General features: G+C 37.9%; 4 protein-coding genes across 4 annotated transcripts; 3 read left to right on the top strand and 1 right to left on the bottom strand.

The window, feature by feature from the left end:
* Positions 1-427: 427 nt before the first annotated feature.
* Positions 428-4,471, top strand: CCM_06375 (Fumarate reductase/succinate dehydrogenase flavoprotein; the record flags this gene model as incomplete). The annotated part of the gene is made up of 6 exons (XM_006671515.1): positions 428-818; positions 877-981; positions 1,088-1,646; positions 1,699-1,883; positions 2,087-2,279; positions 2,338-4,471. 6 exons carry the CDS (start codon positions 428-430, stop codon positions 4,469-4,471), a joined length of 3,567 nt encoding a protein of 1,188 aa, XP_006671578.1.
* Positions 4,472-4,681: 210 nt separating this feature from the next.
* Positions 4,682-8,126, bottom strand: CCM_06374 (mannan polymerase complexes MNN9 subunit; the record flags this gene model as incomplete). Its single annotated transcript, XM_006671514.1, has 6 exons — positions 4,682-4,703; positions 4,814-5,031; positions 5,069-5,287; positions 5,339-5,695; positions 6,508-7,924; positions 8,095-8,126. The coding sequence occupies 6 exons, from the start codon at positions 8,124-8,126 to the stop codon at positions 4,682-4,684; spliced, it is 2,265 nt and encodes a 754-aa protein (XP_006671577.1).
* A 351-nt stretch (positions 8,127-8,477) lies between these two features.
* On the top strand, positions 8,478-9,919 carry CCM_06373 (uncharacterized protein; the record flags this gene model as incomplete). Its single annotated transcript, XM_006671513.1, has 6 exons — positions 8,478-8,585; positions 8,606-8,618; positions 8,663-9,241; positions 9,351-9,448; positions 9,598-9,600; positions 9,884-9,919. 6 exons carry the CDS (start codon positions 8,478-8,480, stop codon positions 9,917-9,919), a joined length of 837 nt encoding a protein of 278 aa, XP_006671576.1.
* Positions 9,920-15,703: 5,784 nt separating this feature from the next.
* Positions 15,704-16,378, top strand: CCM_06372 (uncharacterized protein; the record flags this gene model as incomplete). Its single annotated transcript, XM_006671512.1, has 1 exon — positions 15,704-16,378. One exon carries the CDS (start codon positions 15,704-15,706, stop codon positions 16,376-16,378), a length of 675 nt encoding a protein of 224 aa, XP_006671575.1.
* Between the last annotated feature and the right edge of the window lie 5,711 nt (positions 16,379-22,089).

Below are 22,089 nucleotides of genomic sequence, written 5' to 3'. Positions count from 1 at the left end.
TTCGTCATGACTGTGACGTGTGCCTTGCAGCACCGAATGACCCAGCGCTCCTCTGATTGTGATTTGTTGCCTTCCAGAGCGCCGCCTTATCCAGCCTTGTTTGTGATCAAGCGCCGTATGGTCCCCCAAGGGGCCAACCCGGTCTGTCATCTGTGGATTACAGAGTGCTCTATACGGATACTTGTTCCTCGGTGGCTGACAGAGCGCAGTTGTCCCGACTTGCCCCCAGGACCGGACACATACTGAAAACAGCAGGCGTTCCGTGCTAGCCATTAGTACGCCAGCTACGAGAGCCAAGGCAGACAGTAGGAGGATTGTAAATATCCGGATGTCCCCCCCCATCAGATTAGAGAAAACTCTAATACAAGACCACCGTCTCTATTCGCGCACCTGTTCACCTATACTATATTAGCCCGTTCTCTGTGTCATGTTTCCAAAGTCCAGCCGCGGCAGGCACGAACGCCCGTCTTCCTTGAAAGAGGGCCGCACCACGCAAGACGGGACGGCCGCGGCGCCGCCCGCGTCCCCGTTTCCGCGCCTCGCCAAGTCCCTGGACCACTTGCGGCCGTCGTACGACTGCGTCGTCATCGGGTCCGGGTACGGCGGCGGCGTGGCCGCGTCGCGCATGGCCCGCGGCGGGCAGTCCGTGTGTGTCCTCGAGCGAGGCGGCGAGAAGTGGCCCGGCGAGTACCCGACCGGCCTGCGCCAGGCGGCCCGGCAAGTCCACGTTTCGGCAGGGCGGGCCGGGGCGTGCGGGAACGCCATGGGCATGTTCCACATCGTGGCGGGCAAGGGCCAGAGCGCCGTTGTCGCCAATGGTAAGCGAGCCTTGGACGGTGGCCTTTGGGAAAGGAAGCTAACGATGGAACCTTGCAGGGCTTGGTGGCGGTAGCTTGATTAACGCCAATGTCTTTCTCGAGGCAGATGAGTCGACGCTGTCCTCGGAACTATGGCCGTCGGAAATCCGGCAAGACCCGGCCTGTTTGTCAAAATGTAGGTATTTTGCTCCTCCGCTCTGTTCAATCCTTGTTTGCCTCGCCGTCTTATGATCCATCGGCACTAACACGGCTCCGTTGTGAACATGCAGACTATCAACGAGTCCGAGAAGTGCTAGAACCCGAGCCGTATCCCCAGAGTTGGCCCGTCCTCGACAAGACCGTGCGCCTCCAGCAGCTGGCCCAGGCGCTCGGCTTGGCGGACCGCTTCTACCGCGTGCCACAGACGACGCGCTTCCGGCCCGGCAGCAACAGCGTCGGCGTGTCCATGGCGCCGTCGACGCTCAGCGGCCAGGACGCGACGGGCATCAACGACGGGTCCAAGACGACGACGCTGGTCACGTACCTCGCCGATGCGTGGCACTGGGGCGCCGACCTGTTCTGCGCGTGCGAGGTGCGGTATATCGAAAAGGCGGCCGCGGAGCTCGGCGGCTACCTCGTCTACTTTGCCACACACGACCGCGCGCGTGCCGCGTTTCCCAAGGATCGCTACGCGGAGCTGTCGTGGGTGCATGCGAAAAAGGCCGTGTTTCTGGGCGCCGGGTCGCTCGGCACGACTGAGATTTTGCTCCGGAGCAGGGCCATGGGCCTCGCCGTGAGTGACTTGGTCGGACAGGGCATGAGCGGCAATGGCGACATGCTGGCGTTTGGGTGAGTTTGTCGTGATGGGCAGGTACCGGCACTTGACTGACAGGGATTTCAGATACAATACAAACCGCGGAGCGCTTGCGAGTACGAACCGGAAGCAGACGTTTACAGATCGAGAAGGGCCTGCCATCACCTCCACTATCGACATGCGTGACAAGACTGGCAATCCGCTTGACGGATACGTCATCCAGGACGGAGCAGTCCCGACAGTCTTGTCAACATTTGTCAACACCGTGGTTGGTGCGTATGCGGCGCTTTCGTCCTTGTCGAAGGGTCCGACTCGTCCAAAAGTGAAATGGCTTCTTTCGAGATGTAAGCAGAGATTGCGACATCCATTCTCTCACAGAAGCAATACTCGAGATATCCAAGTGCTCTTGGTCATGTCTCATGACAGTGAGTGATGAGTCATTCCAACAAGGAATCAACTTGCTCACCATGGACAGGCAGCCAGGCGACCGTTCGGCTCGAGGACGATAAGCCCGTCCTTGAGTTCCTGGGGGCCGGCCACAATGAAGAACGCGTGGAAAGAATAATGGCGCCCCTCAGGAAAGTCATCGAGGAAGAGGGAGGCACATTGGTCTATAATCCATTGCTCCGTCTCTGGGGCAATCACCAAATCACTGTCCATCCTCTTGGGTACGTCAAACCTGCTTCTTTTCAGCAACGAGAACAAGTACTTACCTCCGCGTTGTAGCGGCGCGAGCATGTCCAGGGACAACAGCGGAAAGAGTGGCGTCACAAACCACGTTGGCGAAGTCTTTGCTGGCCAGCAGTCGGAAACGCACGCTGGTCTGATTGTGGTGGACGGTGCCGCGATTCCTGCTGCGTTGGGGGTGAATCCCAGCGCCACGATTGCTGCCTTGGCGGAGAGGTCCGTTGCCGCGTTTGCCAAGAGACAATCGCTCACCATTTCTACAAAGTCAAACGGCACCATCAATCTTGATGCGCCGGCTTTTGCCCACAAACTTGGCCGAGAACCAACGCAGCCCTCCACCCAGACCCTGAAACGACTTGTCAATCCCATCTCCTTTACAGAACTATTGGAAGGATACCTTTATAGCGACACGGCTATCAAGTTGTGCAATAGAGCGTCATACGAGCGTGCATATCGAATGGCTAGCGGTCGTGGACAAGTAGCGCGGCTGTTGGCGAGCATTCAGCTTGAGAGGACGACGCCAAGACCGAAGGAAACTTGCTACAAAGGAACCGTTTCTGGTACGCTGGTGTGTCCTACCATCCAGGGCTCGCCGTTTATGCTGCACGGTGGTACCATTGACCTTTTTCAGCCGGACCTGGACAGGTGCGGGACAAGCAAGCTCGTCTACGACTCCCCCATGACGGGTACGAATGGACGGTCACTGCACCTGCACGGCGTCAAGATTCTCGATGCCTCCGTCTCACTCAGCCCCAGGAAGCTATGGCGGGCCATGACCAGCCTGCTCGTCACCATTGCCGACAACAGCGGCAGCGATACAGTCGCCGCCGGGATACTGAAAGTAAAGCCCGGCCCGTTCCTCAAGCAGCTGCGGACACTGACCGCGACCGGACAAGACCGAGCGGAGCGGTGCAGGCGGGTCATGCAGCTGTCGTCGCATTTTGTGCGCCAAATGGCGCCGCACTTCTTCCTGCCGCTGGGACCCCTGGAGTACGCGGCGACGCCGCCGCTCGGCGACTTCACGAACCCGACGGAGCCGACGGCGACGTACCAGATCGTGGCCCAGGACGGCGTGCAGACGAGGCTGCTCATGTGGGAGCCGGACCCCGCGCACGTGGCCAGGGACGTCCTCGGCACGCCGGTGCCGACGGAGAACCTATTCATGATCCCCGGCGCCGGCGTGGACCACCAGATCTTCGCGCTGCCCACCATTGCCACCAACGCGGTCAACTACTTCACGCGCGCCGGCTACCGCGTCTTTGTCCTCGTGCACCGCATCGGGCGGCTCGAGCACGCCGACCCAAGCAACGAATGGACCACGTACGACGCGCGGCTCGACATCCGCGCCGGCCTGGAAAAGACGCGCCAGCTCCAGGGAAGCGGCAAGCTGTACACCATTGCGCACTGCATGGGCTCCGTCGCCTTCTCGTGCGGGCTGCTCGACGGCACCGTGCCCGCCGACTGGATCCGCGGCATCACCTGCAGCCAGGTCTTCATGCACCCGGTCTGGGGCGGCAGCAACCGGCGCAAGGCCGCGCTGCCCGTGTCGCTGGACCGGCTGCACGCCGCCACGCTCGGGCCGTGGTTCCGCTGCGCCGCCTCCCCCTCCGCCGGCGGCGGCGCCCGCCAGGCGCTCGTCGACCAGCTGCTGCGGTTCGCGGGCTCGGAGCGCTGCGCGAGCGCGAGCTGCCACCGCGTCGGCTTCCTGTTTGGGCGCTGCTGGAACCACGCCAACCTGAACGAGGCGACGCACCGGCACGTCGACGCCTTCTTTGGCGGCGCCAGCATGGCGCTGATGCAGCTGCTCGTGCGCATGGGCCGGCGCGGGCGCGTGACGACCAACGGGCCGGCGTTTGCGCCGCTCGACACGGACCCGAATGTGCAGCGGCTGCGCGGGATCCCGATTTTTCTGTTTTCTGGCGCCGAGAGCGACGTGCTCTCGCCCGAGGCCACGGAGAAGACGTATGAGCGGCTGTGTACCACGTTTGGGCTCGCGGCGCCGCCGGGGGCGCCGAGGCCCGGGCTGCAGTACCGCAGGAGGGTCGTGCAGGGGTACGGGCATCTCGACTGCTGGATGGGACGCGATGCCTACAGGGACGTGTATCCGATGGTGCTGGATGAGGTTGATCGGGTGGTGAGGGGGGAAGAGTGGTCGGCGCTGGTGCGTGGATAGGAGAGTCACACAATCCAACGCCAGCATCTACTTTTTTATTCCCATTATATTCTTAGTATATGGTATTATGTTCTATTCTATATCTATTTTATCTTTATTCTATATCTGCCATTTTATTGAATCCCTGCCTTTTCTATAGCTGCCACTCAATTTGATGTCGCATCGACTCAAGGCACATTTCCAACTGAAATGCCATTCATGAAATAAACTCTAGCCTTTATAGTCCCCAATGCTGGTATAAAATAGTAGTATAAGCTAGTAAATAAGCATCACTCTCATCCGTGTGCTTGTGGTTTGCTCATCTTGCTAGGCCGGCATAGCTTAGCAGGCCTCGGCACGTACCCCTGTAGCATCCGGCGCGGACGTAGCCTTTGCTTCGACGTGCCATCGTCATTCGGCCTCGCAGCTTCCTGCATCATTCTCCTCTCCCGCGCATCAGCTTCCACGACGTTGTATCGACCTGTAGACAATTCCCCACCTCTCCTCGCCCTCCACACGGCCCGGCTCCCCCGAACCCTCGCCCTCCTCTCTTTGCGACCCCGACCGAACGCTACCAACAGCTACCTCGACCACCACCACCACCACACACACACACACAATGGGGTCCTCCTCAACGCTCTCCAAGTCGAGCGCCGGCTCCAAGAAGAAAGACTCATCGTCATCTACACGAACCGGCGCCCGGCGCCTGCTCAAGGAGCTCGAGACGTGGCGCGCCGAGCAGCCCGAGGAGCGCGGCATCGAGCGTCTCGGCCCCGTGAGCGACGAGAACATGATGCAGTGGGAGGCCGTCATCAACGGCCGCGGCGTGGGCCATGGCTATGATGGTGTGTTTCTGTTCCATCCCCCCCGCCCCCCACCCAAACTAACCAGAGGACCACAGGCGGCCGCTGGCTCCTCGCCATCGACATACCCGACGAGTACCCCCTCAAGCCGCCCCGGATGCGCTTCGCCACCCAGGTCGTGCACCCCAACATTGCGCTGCAAAACGGCGAGATCTGCCTCGACCTGCTCAAGGACGCCTGGACCCCCACGTACAGCGTCCTCGAGTGCGTCCGCGCCGTCCGCATGCTGCTCAGCTGCCCGGAGACGGACTCGCCCTTGAACGTCGACGTCGCGGCCCTGCTGCGCGGCGGCGACGTTGTCGGCACCCGCAAGCTCGTCGAGCTGTGGTGCTCCGAGGACAATGGACGGTACGAAGGCGCGTGAACCGCAATGCCCGGTCTGCTATCAAGCAACTTGGCTGTTATGTTTTCTCATTTTCCTCATGTCATGTGTAATAAGCGATGGATTAATCTATACCGGTAATGGAAAACCGTTGGATAGTACTAGAATGATTATTTTCTTTACGTCTACAATCCAAGACATAACGACTACGCTGCTGAAACCCCATCAAGGAGCTGACATGGATTTTGCCACAGTCCTGCACGACACCACATCCAGACAACACATTCCGTACATCATCATTCTATTGTTTCAGTTGCCTATTCCAACCTGACTCCTTCCTCGTACCAGCTGCCTAATGAAACAGAAAAAGGGCCGCCTGTGAAAAAAAGATATATAGTGTACAAGAAATCACACATTTTTTGGAAACCCAAAGCCATGAGAAAGAGACAAATAGAAGAAATAAAATCACGCAAAAAAAAAACAATCGAGGAAATGAAGAAAAAAAAGTAAAACCCTACATTCTCCTGGCTCATCTTGACACCGCTTTTTCATCACCTCTTCTGTTTTAAACATCAATGTTCAAAAAAGATGCGACGTGGTGCGTGGCTCCTTTAGTCTTTCTCCCAAGACTAAGCGGGCGAGATCAATGCCGGTTCCAAACGCCAATGTGTCCAACTCTGCCGGTAGCCATGCACGGCGGGCTGTCAGGCCGACAATGGGCGCTGCAGAGAGGCGACCCCAAAATCATGCATCACCCACGAGCCTCTTATTCATTACGCCGGAAAATGTGTTACTCATTATAGTGAAAGACCTAGAACATTCATAGTAAGCACGTGTTGTTGCCCGGGGGGCACGTCACGACGTCGACATACCCTGTAGTTGGGTAGACCCCATGGTTGCTTTCCAAGACGCTTTGCCATCTTGGCAAAGCCTTCCGTCTCAATCAGGTGGTAGAATGCAAAGGGCGGGAACATGGCGCCGTCGCGGTGCACCTCGGCCTTGACCAACAGGGCGGTGCCGCCCACGCCGTCCAGCGGCATCACCTGGTTGATGTCGCCGTTGGGGTCGTACAGCTTGGCCATGAGCATGCGGTACGTCGGCATCTCAGCGTAGCCCTCGAGCAGAATGTCGTCGGGCCCCATCTTCTTGGCCAGCTCCTGCGCGTTTTCGCTGTCCTGCCAGTTGTTGAAGTCGTACGGGCGCTCCGACATTTTCTTGGTGTCCTCGTCGTAGTAGCGCTGCCAGCAGTTGGCGCTGATGACGTCCTTGTCAAACGCGGCCAGGTCCTGGATGAGGCTGGGCGGGCTCTCAACAACATCGGCGTCGAGCCAGAGCACCCACGACGTCTTGGGACCGAGCGTGGTGAAGAGAAGCGAATTGCGCGCCTTGGCCATGACCTCGCGCCGCGCCTTTTGGTTCGACATTTTGTGGCGCTCGCTCTCGTCCTGGGAGGCGAGGGCGGGGTCGAAGTCCTGGCGGAGGATGATGATGCTCTTGAAGCGGTCCTTTTCCGGGCCGCGCTTCTGCGTCTTCTGAATCTGCTTCTGGAGCGCGGCCGTGGCTGCGTTGCCGTCCTTGTCCTTGGGCAGGATGAAGCCGAGCGTGATGAGCTCGTGTGGGTAGCTGAGCGTCATCAGATTATCCCAATAGCCCTGGTAGAAGCGTGACATGGGCGTGAGTACGAGGATGTGCTCCTTGTTGCGCATCGGCTGCGGCGTCACCGTCACCTGGTTAAGGTCGTACCGGGACACGGGCGGCGGCCGGCTCGTCTTGCCACCCTTGAGGCTCGATTTGCGGTACGGCGACGTCGGCGGCGATAGGTGGTGGTCGGCCGTGACGCTGGCGAGTCGGCTCGAGACGGACGAGCCCGACGGCGAGATGAGAAAGAGAATGATGAAGATGCACAGCACCGCGCCGAGGATGAGCGTCGACGGGTTGGCCTTCTTTAGGCGGACGGCCCCCATGGCTCGAGCCATGGCCGCGGGGGAGTTTTGAAAGGGCGGACGGAAGAGGAGGCGGTTTTGGGGCGTCGAGGAGCCGGGATTCGTAAAGGAGAGTCGAGGTCGATGAATGCAGAGCCGCGAAAAAAAAAAAAGATTAGACTGAAGGGGACGGGGTCGAAGCACACATGGGGATGCGTGTCGTGCAGTCGCAGGGCAGTCAATGGACGCGACAGGGCGGCCAGAGAAGAAAAGATACCCGTCAGCCGTCACGGGAAGAAGAGAAGAATGGACGTGCCGAGATGCAAAGAAGAGGCCAAGACGAGGTCCCTTTTCGCGCGGCGAGGGTCTGGTGATTCTTGGAGATAAAAAAGGGATGCGCCTCTGAGATTTAGAGGCCAGCTAACGGAGAGTAGGGCCAGCCAGAATTGGTTTAGGGTGTCTGTAGCGCAGCCTGTTGAGCGCCGTCCAGGGGTACTTTTGGACTGTGCCCAGCCCCGGCCAATACAATGTACCTACCTACCTGTTAATAATAGGTAGGTAGTATTCATGTAAGTAGTGCTACATATTAGCACGAGAGCTTTTTACTAAGGGCACAACCTAGGTACTTTTTACGGCGCAAGCACCTAACCACTAAGTCGCACGAGATGCACAACGGTGTCATTTTGGCATATATCGAGTCTCGGTCGTGAAATATTCGAGGAAATGTCGGGCTTCGACGTACTGTAGGCAGTGTAGGAGCTCCTCCAACCGAGGGTCACAGCCTTCACGGCAGGGTTGAGGGGCTAATGTGATCCAAACGGTAGGTTGGCCTTAGGCTACAACAACAGTGAACACGCGCTAAGGCATGTATGCGTGGCACGTGGTTTTCTGTCCCAGCAAAAGCTCCGTTTCCACCAAAAATGCCTAGCACCCTCTTCTTCTCCATTCCCAGTTTTCAAATGGATCAAATTGATGTTCTTGCTGCTGCTTTGGGCTCAATCCCAGCTCTGATATGGGGTGACAGAGCTGTAAGTTTTCTTGGAGTTAGGGCGGCCTGGGAGGTAAGTACCAACTAATTTTTGCAGCGTCTGCTTGTGCTAACCAGCTCAGCACTATCTCCTAGTCATAGACGACACTCACTTTCAACGTGCTGTGCAGCGATTGCGAAACGCAGAGTTCCGTGATTGCCCATGGTCGTATGGCTCATTACACCCAGAGTTCTATACAGGAAAGATAAAGGAGCAGGTTTATCGTAATATCGTGAAGGACTACGGTAACCTGGATCGACACTCAGCTCGTTTCCTGTTTCCAACAGACGAACAATCTCGCATGAAAGTTGTTCTTCTTCCGACATCATATACCCATCTTGAAGTTGCGCATCCTTCCAATGAAGCACTGAAGCCTGGTTCCTGTATCTACTACCCAAACGCCGCCCGCCTTCTCCAAAGTTTCGTGCAGACGTTGGTACGTGAACCTGTCAGGGGAATGTGGACCTCGACTCTGACAGTATGGAGTATTTCATATCTCTACGGGGAACTCGGGCTTGGGCTTGATGAGAGCGCATTAGATATGTGCGGCGATGATGAAGCCAAAGATTGGTTCGATAAAAAAATTTTGAGGTTCGCTGGTGGTATGGACCGAGTGACATACACAAAGCGGTTGGGAAGAGTCGGCTACGATGACAGTCTAGCTAGAAAACGATGATTCCTCAACAAGTGGATGTTTCGTCAAAACAAGCAGCAAGGTGATAATGAAAAATATATACATATATGATATGCTGCATTTGCATTTAGTTCAAATTGTCGTCAATATTTTGAAACATTTTCTTCTGTACTACCGCAGTGCAACGACCAAGTTGACATACTCGTGTCACACCCCCACTGTTCGCACAGTAGGGTGTTGTATAGTCACGCGGCCACCATAGCCACGCAGCCACCATATTAATACTATTAGCTTTTAGTAAAGGCTAAGTAATAATTTTAACTATACTTTATTTAAATATTTATAATTATTATTATTTTTTATTAACTAATATACTAGCTAGTAAGTTATTATTTTAATTTTATTTATAGTTAATAAGACTTTATATAATAATAATAATAATAATAATTCTTATATACTAATTAGGCTAAATAACCTATTTAGTATCTTTACTAATTATAGGGTAAGGAAAAACTAAAGTACCTAAAGGAAAACCTTATTTACCTTCTTAGGATTCTTTATAGTCTTATTTTAAAGTATATAGGGGTTTAATAAGACCCTTCTTAATACTATATATTAGGTTTTTATTTATATCCTAGCCTATATCTAGCTTATACTTTTCTAGCTAGTTAAGCCTATTAACTACCTTTCCTCCCCTTAGGTTTTTATTTATATTAAAAAGACTATATTTAATTCTATATATTTTTAAACTAGTTAAGCTTAATTTCTTCTTAATTCCTTTCCCTCTTTTCTTATTTTTATTTATAAGTATATAATAACTATTATAATATAATTCTATAAATAATAATAACTATAATACCTTTAAGTATAAATAAATAATAAAAAATAATAAGCTAAGCTAAGTCCTAGTTAAGTCCTAATAATAATATAGGTAAAAGTAGGTTTAAAGTATAATATTCTATTATTTAACTAAAGTTTCTTATAAATTTTTACTTACTAATATAATATTATTTATTAAAAGTTAAAAAAGAATAAAACTAAAGTACTTCTTACTAAACTTAAAGGTAAAGGTAGTTAAGGCTATCTTAACTACCTTAACCTCTTTCTTAATAATATCCTTCTTAACTACCTTTTTAATAGTCTTCTTAGACTTCTTACCCTTATTTAGATAAAACTCTTTCTCTTTTCTTTTATTCTTAATACCTTTTTAGGCTAGTCCTTTTCCCTTTCTATTAATAAGGGCTTCTTAGGCCTTTTCCTTTAAACTCTATTATACTAAAAATAAACTTATAATAATAATATAGTTAAGAAAAGTTTAAAGTAACTTAAATAACTTTAGTTTATTACTACTAATAACCTTATTATAGGTAATAAGATTAAACCTATTAAGAAATATAAGAATATTATATTAAGGCTTAAAATAATAAATTAAAGTTATAAATAAAGAGTATATTATATATATATTATTAGTAAGTCTTTTAAAAATACTTATTAGTTTACTTTAAACTATAAATATACTTAGAAATAAATATACCTTATATATTAAAACTAGGCTAAAAGGTATAATAAAAGTAATTATACTATAAGTATACTTTCTAATTATACTATTTATAATATAATATTAATAAATAACTATATTATATAACTAAGTATATTTATTATCCTTTTTATTAAAGAAATTATTAGTTATATTAAAAAGTTAAATTAAAGTCTTAAGATTAAATTAAATAATTAACTAAACCTAAATAATAGCCTCTATAGTATAGTGGTTCTATAGTAGGGAGTTCTATATAGGTTAGTATATAGATCGCTAGTTTGAATCTAGCTGGAGGCACCCTAAACGATTTCTTTCTAAAAGTTAAGTAGCGTAGCCTAGCCCCGTAACTAACTCATAAAGGGGATATAGGCAGGGTAACCACAGAGTAGGTTAGGGGTAAAAAGCTAAGAGGCACACACTAACCACTATACTAAATCAGCCCTTATAGTATAGTAAGGCTAAAAACCGTATAAATACCATAGCATATACCTATTAATAGGCGCTATAACGGGGGACTATTCTACTACTTAGAATCGAGGTAGCAGCCTAGGAACCTGCCAACCGAGAATACTAAACACTATTAAACACTACCAGGAATCGTTACATAACAGTACAATCACACGTTAGAGAGGCTAGTTTTCACCTAGGCAGCCCTAGGTCTATACCTAGTATAGTAAGGTACTAGTACAAGAGAGGGGTCTACTACTATAGTTTTTCTAGCACTTATAAGTTTATTAAGATACTAGAAGGACTATAAGGTCTAATTAGGGTAATTTAATAAATAAATAAACTTAAATAATAATAATAAACTTAATAATAAATATATAAATATAAAGATAAGAAAGTTTTTTTTTTATATAATAAAAATAAGAATTTAAGTTTAAAGTTATATTAATTAGCTTTTAAATAAAAAAATAAAAAAAGAAAACCTATTTTTTAATTTATAATAAACTAACTACCTTTTATTTATAAAAAATAAATAATTTATATAAAGAATTTATATAAAATTAATATTTATAAAAATAAAATAAAATATTCTCTTTATAGGCTTTTTTTTTTAAACTTTTATTTATTTTTCTTTTTTTCTTTTTAAGTTATTAAATTAAAAAAGATAAAATAAATAATATAATCTTTATAATCTTTATAAGACTAATAAAAGAAAAAAAAAGAATCTTAAAGGTAATAATATAATATTATAAGTTATAAGTAAATTAAAAAAAAATAAAAGGTTAATAAAAAGTAAAAAAAAAAAAATAAAAATAAAAAGTAAAATAAAAGCTAATAAAGATATATATAAAAAAATAAACTATTTAAAATAAACTAAGAAAACTAGGAAATAGATTAATAAGTTATAATAAAATAAATCTAATTAAAAATACTTTTAATAAAGTATTTTAAAACTATAACTTTAAATTTAAATAAAAGCTTTAATATAAAAAGAAATATAATACTTTATAAGTTCTTAATTATTAAATAAAGTATATTAATAAATATAAAAAATATAGAAAGTAAAAGAAAGTATATATAAAAGTAAATAAAAACTATAATATTAAGAACTAAAAAACTAAAAAAACTAATAATAAAATTAAAAGCTTTTTTTTAATTAAATATAAAAATAAAAAATAATAAATAAAATATTATAAAATAATTATATAAAGTTAGTTAATAAAGAATAATAAGATTTAGTAAGGAAAAGCTATAAATATAAAAAAAGAAAATATAGAAGAAGGAAAAAAAGATAAAAAAGAAAGAAAAAGAAAATATATTAATAAAGATAAAAAAGATAATATTAATAATAAAAAAGGAAAAAAAAGAAAAGAAAAAAAGAAAAAAAAGATACTTTTTATTCCTTACTAACTATTAGCTAATAATTAATAAGATTCTAAATTACTTATTTATATAAAGTCTTATTAGCTATAAATAGAATTAAAATAATAACTTATTAGTTATATACTAGTTAGTAAAAAATAATAATAATTATAAGTATTTAAATAAAATATAATTAAAATTATTATTTAGTTTTTATTAAAAACTAATAGTTATAAAGAAAAATATATTTATTTATTTATTAAGTTTTATTATATAATATAGACTAATAATAGTAAGAATTAGAAATAACCTTAAGAGTATTATTATAATACTTTTTATAGAATATACTTTAAACCTAAGTAAATAAAGTATAAGGTATTAAAGGTAAAAAAGAATATTAAGAAGAAATAAGAATTAGGAATTTTTAAAGAAAGAAAAAGGTAAGGATATTAAGGACTTTAGAAGGCTATAATAGGAATTAAGCTTAACTAGCCTAGAGGTATATAAGGCTAGATATAGCCCCTTCTTAATATAGATAAAAATAAAGGGAAAGGAAAGGGGAAGGAACTAAGAAGTTAAGAGGATAATAAGCTTATCTAGTCTAAAAATATATAGGATTAAATATAGCCCCCTTAATATAAATAAAAATCTAGAGGGAGGGAAGGTAGTTAATAGGCTTAGCTAGTTAAAGTAATATAGGCTAAATATAGGTTAGGATATAGATAAAAACCTAGTATATAGTATTAAGAAAGGTCTTACTAGACCTTTATATACTTTAGAATAAAACTATAAAGAATCTTATAAAAATATAAATAAGGTTTTCCTTTAAGTATTTTAGTTTTTCCTTACCTTATAATTAGTAAAGATACTAGATAGGTTATTTAGCCTAATTAGTATATAAAAATTATTATTATTATTATTTTTATCTATATTAAGAAAAGCTATATTTAGTTTTATATATTTTTAGGCTAATTAAGCTTAATTATTATTATAGCTTTTTAAAGTCTTTAATATCCTTACCTTTCCCCTTTCTTAAGAGTTCTTAGCTTTTATCTCTCTTTACTATTCTTATTTACTCTTAATACTTTATACTTTATTTACTTAGATTTAGAATATATTCTATAAAAAGTATTATAATAATACTTTTAAGATTACTTTTAATTCTTATTATTATTAGTTTATATTATATAATAAGACTTAGTAAATAAATAAATATATTTTTCTTTATAATTATTAACTTTTAATAAAGGCTAAATAGTAATTTTAATTATACTTTATTTAAATATTTATAATTATAATTATTTTCTATTAATTAATATATTAGTTAATAAGTTATTATTTTAATTCTATTTATAATTAATAAGATTCTATATAAATAAGTAATTTAGAGCCTTACTAGCTACTAGTTAGTAGCTAGTAATAAATAAAAGGTATTTTTCTTTTTTTTTTCTTTTTTTTTCTTCTTTATTATTAATATTATTTTCTTTATCTTTATTAGTATATCTTTCTTCTTTTCCTTTTCTACTTTTTCTTCCCTTTTTTATATTTTCCTTTTTTATATTTATAGCTTTTCTTTACTAAATCCTATTATTCTTTATTAATTAACTCTATATAGCTACTTTATTATATTTTATTTATTATTTTTAATATATTTATTTAATTAAAAAAGGGTTTTTAGCCTTATTATTAATTTTTTTAGCTTTTTTATAGTTAATATTATAACTTTTAATTACTTTTATATATAATTACTTTTTACTTTTTTTATTTATTAATATACTTTTTTTAATAATTAAAAACTTATAAAGTATTATATCTTTTTTTATATTAAAGCTTTTATTTAAGTTTTAAGTTATAATTTTAAAATACTTTATAAAAAATATTCTTAATTAATTTTATTTTATTATAACTTATTAGTTTATTTTTAGTTTTTTATTTTATTTTAAATAGCTTAATTTTCTTTATAAGTTTTTATTAGCTTTTATTTTATTTTTTATTTTTATTTTTTTTATTTTTATTTTTATTAACCTTTTATTTTATTTTTAATTCTTTTATAATCTATAATATTATATTATTACTTTTTAAGTTCTTTTTTTTCTTTATTAGTTTTATAAAGATTATAAAGATTATATTATTTTTTTTATTTTTTTAATTTAATAACTTAAAAAAAAAAAAGTAAATAAAAGTCTAAAAAAAAAAGCCTATAAAAAGAATATATTATCTTACTCTTATAAATATTAATCCTATATAAGTTCTTTATATAAATTATTTACTTTTTATAAATAAAAGGTAGTTAGTTTATTATAAACTAAAAAGTAAGTTTTTTATCTTTATTTCTTTATTTAGAAACTAATTAGTATAACTTTAAATTTAAACTTTTATTCTTAGTATATAAAGAAAAAGCTCTCCTTAAAGTATAATAAATAGAATTACTATATATTTATAATATTATTTTAAATATTATTAGAATTATTTATATTTAAATTTATATTATTATTTTAATATTCTATATTATATTAATTAAAAAAGGTATATATTAAAAAGGTTATAATTTAGATTAATAAAAAGTAGACTTATTCTTAAGTATTTTATATTAAGTTTTATATATTATCTATCTTTAGTTATCTTTATTATAATATTTTACTTCTTAGTGGCCGCGTGGTTATGGTGGCCGCGTGACTATACAACACCCTACTGTGCATACAGTGGGGGTGTGACACGAGTAGAGGATTTGTAGCCTGCTTGGCCACCCTGATGGCGAGGTGGGTGCTGTGGCACACACCACACATACCGCAGGGACCGTTTGTAGCCAATCTCGCCATGTTGCAGTCAGCAGCGGGCTGAGTCTTGGTGATGGACCAACCACATCAATAGGAGCCGTCCTGGGGCCGAGAGGTGACTGACCAGGGCGCGTAGAAAGCGAATCAGAATATCTGGCTGGTTACACCGTGGGGGTGTGGCACGTGTAATCAGAAGGGTTTGGAAGGAAGAAGACACGGTGTCAATACGTATATTATTCTTAAATAGACTGGCCTGGCATGGTGCAGTTTGTCTCCGTGTCTCTCATGTATTATACACACTGCACCCTCTCCGTTGCCCAAGAGCTATTTCTTGTCGAAACTTTGTTCTCAATTCCTGAATATGCCCCAACCCACGCAGACTACGGGACTTACCCTTGAGGAAGTTGAGCAGGCCGTTGCAACTTTGGTCCCATACTTGCAGGCAGCAGGAGCGCGGTTCAGCATCAGCGGGGGAGCAGCATCACTGCTCATTCGAAGGCATCATGGTGTGGCGGCCCGTGTAACCGAAGATATCGACCTGGTTGTTCAACCCTCCGCCCGGGTAACCGCCGAGTCCATCTCATCCTACCTCTTGCAGGCCTACCCCACAGTTTTTGTCGGCAAAGAGTTGTATGGTACCATTATGCCCGCTCTTGCATTTACCCGCCCAGATGGATCAGTCAAGCACGTTGAGATCGAGATATTCGACGTCTCTGTCTGGCCACAGCGTCCGCAATATAACCTGGATGATCCAGCCAACGAGGTTACTACCCTGTGTGTCTTGGGTGTGGATACTCCGGTTTTTAGCGCCCGCTGGCTCATTCGAGAGAAGATCGTGACGGCTTTTGAGCGACGCGGATCAAGGAAAGAAGCCACGGACCTCGACGATGCTATCGCTCTTCTGAATCTTGTGGAGGATAACAGCATAGACATGACCAATTTCGAGGACGCAGTACGACATATATATTCAAGTTGTCCTGAAGATCGCCAGATACTAGAGCTGAAAATTCATTGCCCAAATGTTTTGGGCGAATAGTGGATATGGAATGGATCAGCTGGGGTGTACTGGCGTTTGAACGCGAACGAACTACGCTAGGTACCTTGACGACAATTTACGACGTCACAAATTTAAGTGGGATTCGACGGCCAAAGTATGGTACTTGATTGTTGGAGGACAACGATGGTTTCTTGATGAGCAGATTAGAGATCTTGTTCTTATGTAGATCAAAGTTTAAAATCAGTTATCTTTTTAAACCGTTCGTTTCAGACCAAATTTTCAAAAAGCCCATCCGTTAGTTCCCAGGGCTGCGCGGTGTGCCCAAGACCAGGAATTTATACCGGTGCCGCTGGAACCAGGCAGAGATGGGAAGCGCATAAAAACCGAGGCGGGTTTGACGCACAAGGCATCAACCATCTAGGAGCTAATTCTTGGTTGGCTTTGGTATGCATGCAAGCTTACAAGGCGTCGTCACGCTATGGACAAAGAACAATCCAGCGTACTAGCATCCTACTGCCTAGCCTTATCTTGCTTAGGTATTAGGGCTAAATATAGAAAGTAGTTATTATTTATTTTACTTATTTTACTTATTTTACTTATTTTACTTATTTTACTTATTTTATTTATTTTACTTATTTTACTTATTTTACTTATTTTACTTATTTTACTTATTTTATATTTATTTATAAGCTAAAATATAAAAAAATAAGTTTAATAAATAAAATAACTTAATAATTAATTAATAATAATAATTTTTATATATTAATTAGGCTAAATAAACTATTTAATATACCTTTATAGTATAGTAGTTTTATACTAGGAAGTTCTATATAGGTTAATATATAGATTGTTAGTTTAAATCTAGCTAAAGGTACCCTAAATAATTTTTCTAAAAGTTAAGTAGTATAGCCTACTCTTATAACTAACTTATAAAGGAATATAGATAAGGTAATTATAGAGTTAGCTAAGGTAAAAGCTAGAAAGTAATATATACTAACTATTATACTATCCTAGCTTTTAATTAATAGAATAAGGCTAAAAACTATATATATACTATAATATATACCTATAAATATATATTATAGTAAATAACTATTCTACTACTTAGATATATATATAGATAGTAAGTAATTTAATATACCTAGATAGTTAATAAATGTTAAGGGCTAGGCTACAGAGCCCGCCCTGGTCCTTCCAGAGTGGCCGGCGTGGAGCCTTTAGGGGGCCCCTTATAGGTGCAACCAGACAACAATAAGTCAGTATTGTTGTTACGAATCCTTTTGCCTTCCTTTGTCAAGTGGGCAAGAGGGTTGTGCGCCGTAAGGCCTACTAATAGCCACGGGGCTGGTTGCCCCTGAAGCCCCGCTAGGGCTAGTCCGTTATAATAAATAATAGAAGATATAAAGTAATATAGATTAAGGTAGTAGCCTAGGAACTTACCTACTAAGAATATATTAAATACTATTAACTACTATTAGGAATTATTATATAATTATAGAATTAGTATATAGAAGAGGTTAGTTTTTACCTAGGTAGCCTTAGTATAGTAATTATAATAGTTAGGTTAGATTAGGTAGAAAAATAGGAAGGGAAAAAGGTAGGTTATATTACTTATTAAGACTAAAGCTTATCCCTTTTTTCCTTCTAGGAAATATCCCCCTTATTTTATAATAACTAAAAGGAGGATAACCTATCCTTTTAATTAGAGTTTAAATACTATTTAAATATTAATTAAAACTTATATAAGATAGTCTTATTCTTATAAGTCTACTTAGGGTCTTAATTTAAGCTTAACTTATATATAGGTTTTACTAATCTTATAACTAATTCCTTTTTAGGCTAACTCTAGGTACCCCTCTATCTTATAGCTAATTAGTTATCTTATATAATTTATATTTACTATAGATCTTTAGCTACTATATATCTAATACTAATAGTATTAGCTTTATTAATAGTATATAGTCCCCTAATTACTAGGGTTCTTTATAATTATAGGTATTAAATTAGGTTTAATTTAAATTATATATATTAGAGTATTATAATTACCTCCCCTTCTAAGAGGTACTTCTCTAGGTACTATCTTCTTAGCCCCTATATTACTTTTTTATTTATTATAAATTATACTTATATCCTAATAATAAATCTATTTTATAAATATAGTATATTTAATTTATATAGGTATTATAATTATTAGTTAGTAACTACTAGCTAGTAAATAATTAATAGAATAATATAAATATTCTTTAAGTTATTTTTAAAATAGATTCTCTTCTTATTATCTTCTATATCTTCTACTTATATTATCTTTATTTTTATATTCTTTTTAACTTATTATATCTTCTCTTTAAAATAAATATACTTAGGATAAGGTATTCTTAAACTATATAGTATTACCTATAGTTATTATTAGGTAATAATACTAGTCTCCTATTCCTTTTAAGTTATTAGTAAGCCTTTATTAAGTATTATAAAGCCTATAATAAGTTATTATAACTAGACTAACTACTTTAGCTTAAATAGCTTATTAGCCTATATTCTTATTACTATTAAGTTAGGTTAATATAATAACTACTCTATTAAACTAGATATTCTTAATCTTACTTTAGTTAAGCTTATTATATAGTTAATTTAAAGACCTTATAAACTACCTAGCTTAGAATAATACTATATATTAAAGTATATAGGTATAGCTTTATATTATTATAATAGTTTAATCTCTATTTATTTTCTTATTTTAATAAATATTATTAACTTATCCCCCTTTTTTTCTAGCTTAAAAACTCTAAAACTATACTATAAGTTTACTTTATAAAAGATTTCCTAAACTCCTAGTTAATACTACTTACCCTAAGTCTAACTCTTAAAGTAAGTATAGCTTAGATAATAGCCTATTAACTTAAATAAGATAGGGAGGTACTTTAGCTTTATAATAAGGCTATATATACTATAAGATAAAGTAATAATACTAACTCTTCTACTTCTTCTATATATACTTCTAGAATAGGCTATATTTTATACTTTAGTATTTAGAAGGGATATTATACTTATCTTACCTAAGGTTTAATCTTAACTTATAGTTAAGGCTCTAGTTATAATACCCCTAGTTATATTTCTTAAGCTTTTACTCCTAGCTATATTCTATAAACTTCTATACCTATATCTTTTTTAACTTATCCTATTATATCTTCTAGGGTAGAGAATCTTATAGTTATAGAGTTATATTATATCTTCCTTAATAATTATAACTTTATACTCTATCTATAACTTCTTTAGCTAATTATTTTAACTATCCTTATTATTAATCTTAATAAATTAAATATAAATATTAAAGATATTATTATTAAAGATAATAATAATAATAATATAGATTATATTAATACTTATAACTAGTCTTTTAAAGAAAAGTAAGTAGATAATATAGATAATAAAAGAGGTATACTTAATTTATTTAATAAACTAATTAATACTATACTTAATACTTATATAACTAATACTTTCTATATATATTATATCCTCTATTTTTTAATAGAATACTAATATAAGCTTATTTTAGGCTATCTTTCTAAATAATATTTTTTTATAAAATACTACTAGTCTATAGCTAAAATATCCTAATATATATACTATAGTATTATATATATTAGTTATTAACCTATATATTAGTAGTTTAATACTTAAATCTATTTTAATACTAATATCTTTTCTTCTTCTTAGAATCCTTATAAGATACTAATAGACTATACCTAGTTTATTTATTTCTTAAACCTAGGCTAATATTAGTATAAAATAGTAAATAATAATAATAAATATCTTTTATCCCTTAAGGTATATTAGGCTTTAGCCTAGCTTAGTTTTAATTTAATATATACTTTTAATATAGTTAAAAATTAGTATAACTTAGTATATAATTTAATAGTAATAAAGAAGTTTTTATAGGTATATACTTTCTTTTATAACCTTTTTAGACTTATAACTAACTATCTTTTTTATTAGTAGGATTCCTATATTAAGTATAATAATCTAATAAATATATATAATATAGTTATAGTTTAAGTTAATAATAAGCTCCCCTTATTAGGGTTAACTCTAACTAATAATAGTTATAACCCCTAGTTAAGTATAAAGGTTACTTTTTAAAGTTACTATTTATATATTTTATTACTCTCTTTTCCTAAGTAAGCTTAGGAGTTTAAGGAAAATATGCCTAGTATTTATAATATTCCCCTATAATAAATAGGATATAATTTAAAACTTCTATCTATTTTTTATTTTTCTATTTTATTATATAACTAGTATTATTTTATAAAAGTCTTTTATCCTTTTAGTAGTTATTAATATAATCTTTTCTTTAAATATCCTCTTCTTTTAGGTATATTTTTAAGACTATTTTAAGTCTTATATTCTTTAATACTTACTTATATATTAACTATATTTTCTTCTTATACTTATTTATTATATTTAATAGGCTATTCTTTTTACTTAACTAGGAATAATTAAATCTTTCTTTACCTATAGCTATTTATAATATTCTCTACTTCTTATTTATCTTTAAGATCTTTAAAGTCTAGTATTAATAGTAATTTAATATTACCCCCTTTCTAAGGCTTTAATAGGCTAATATAGAATATATTATATAAATATTTATATTATTTAGGTATTATAAGCTAGTAAGCTTATAAACCTATTTTATTTAATATATATAATAGTTTAATCTAGTATAAGGCTAGTTTTTTTTAAGTTACCTTAACTTAAAAGTTCTTTATAAAGAGTATAACTAAATCTCTTTTCTTAAGTTCTAATAGCTAGTACTTTATATTATAATATTAGTTCTAGTATACTATTATTACTTCTTAATACTAAGTTATTTTATCTTATATTTCTTATAGTTTCTAGACCTAGGTTTTAGGTTCTAGTAGTCCCTTCCTAAGTAAGTTAATCTTAACTTATATATATATCTTAAGATAGAAACCTATAAATAGAAAAGCTAGACTATTCTTAATTATAGTATTTATAGTATTATTATATATATACTAAGTTATATATAGTAGCCTTAACTAATTATATTATACTTCTATTAAGAAATAATATAAGTAATATTCTAATATCTAATTTATTTATTCTATTTATCTATTTATTTAAGAATAGAAAGTAGTAGATAATTATTAATAAATATATATTATATAATATAGTTCTACCTAAAAATTAGTAATAAATAGTATACTATAATTTAAGATAATACTATCTAGAGTACTAAATATTAATTCTACCTATATATAAAATAACTCTATTAAGTTAATAGCCTTTATTATATAAGAGACTATAAAAAAGAGTAAATACTTTATATAATAATTAATAATAATAAGAATAAAGTTTTTTTCCTTATTCTTAAAATAGACTAATAGTAGGCTAGTAATAAAATCTATACTTAGCTCTACCTATAGTTAACTTAATATTAATAATAATATAAGTATACTATATAGCTTATATTATTTTATTATTACTAGCTAATAAATAGTATATATAATAATATAGTCTTCTATATTATAATTTATATATTCTTAATAAAAGTTTTATTAGAGAATATTACTTATTCTATCTATATTAAAATATCCTATAAATAGATTATTATAGTATAACTATAAAAGCCTATTAATAAGCTCTATATTCTTAGGAATATAGATCCTACCTTTATAGTATAGTAATAAATTACTCCTAACTTACTAGCCTTTTAATTACTAAGTTCTTTAAAA

This window comes from Cordyceps militaris (genome assembly GCF_000225605.1).
Source record: "Cordyceps militaris CM01 unplaced genomic scaffold CCM_S00004, whole genome shotgun sequence".
Taxonomy (NCBI): domain Eukaryota; kingdom Fungi; phylum Ascomycota; class Sordariomycetes; order Hypocreales; family Cordycipitaceae; genus Cordyceps; species Cordyceps militaris.
Note: the sequence above shows the minus strand (reverse complement) of the source record. Positions and strands in the feature narration are given on the sequence as shown.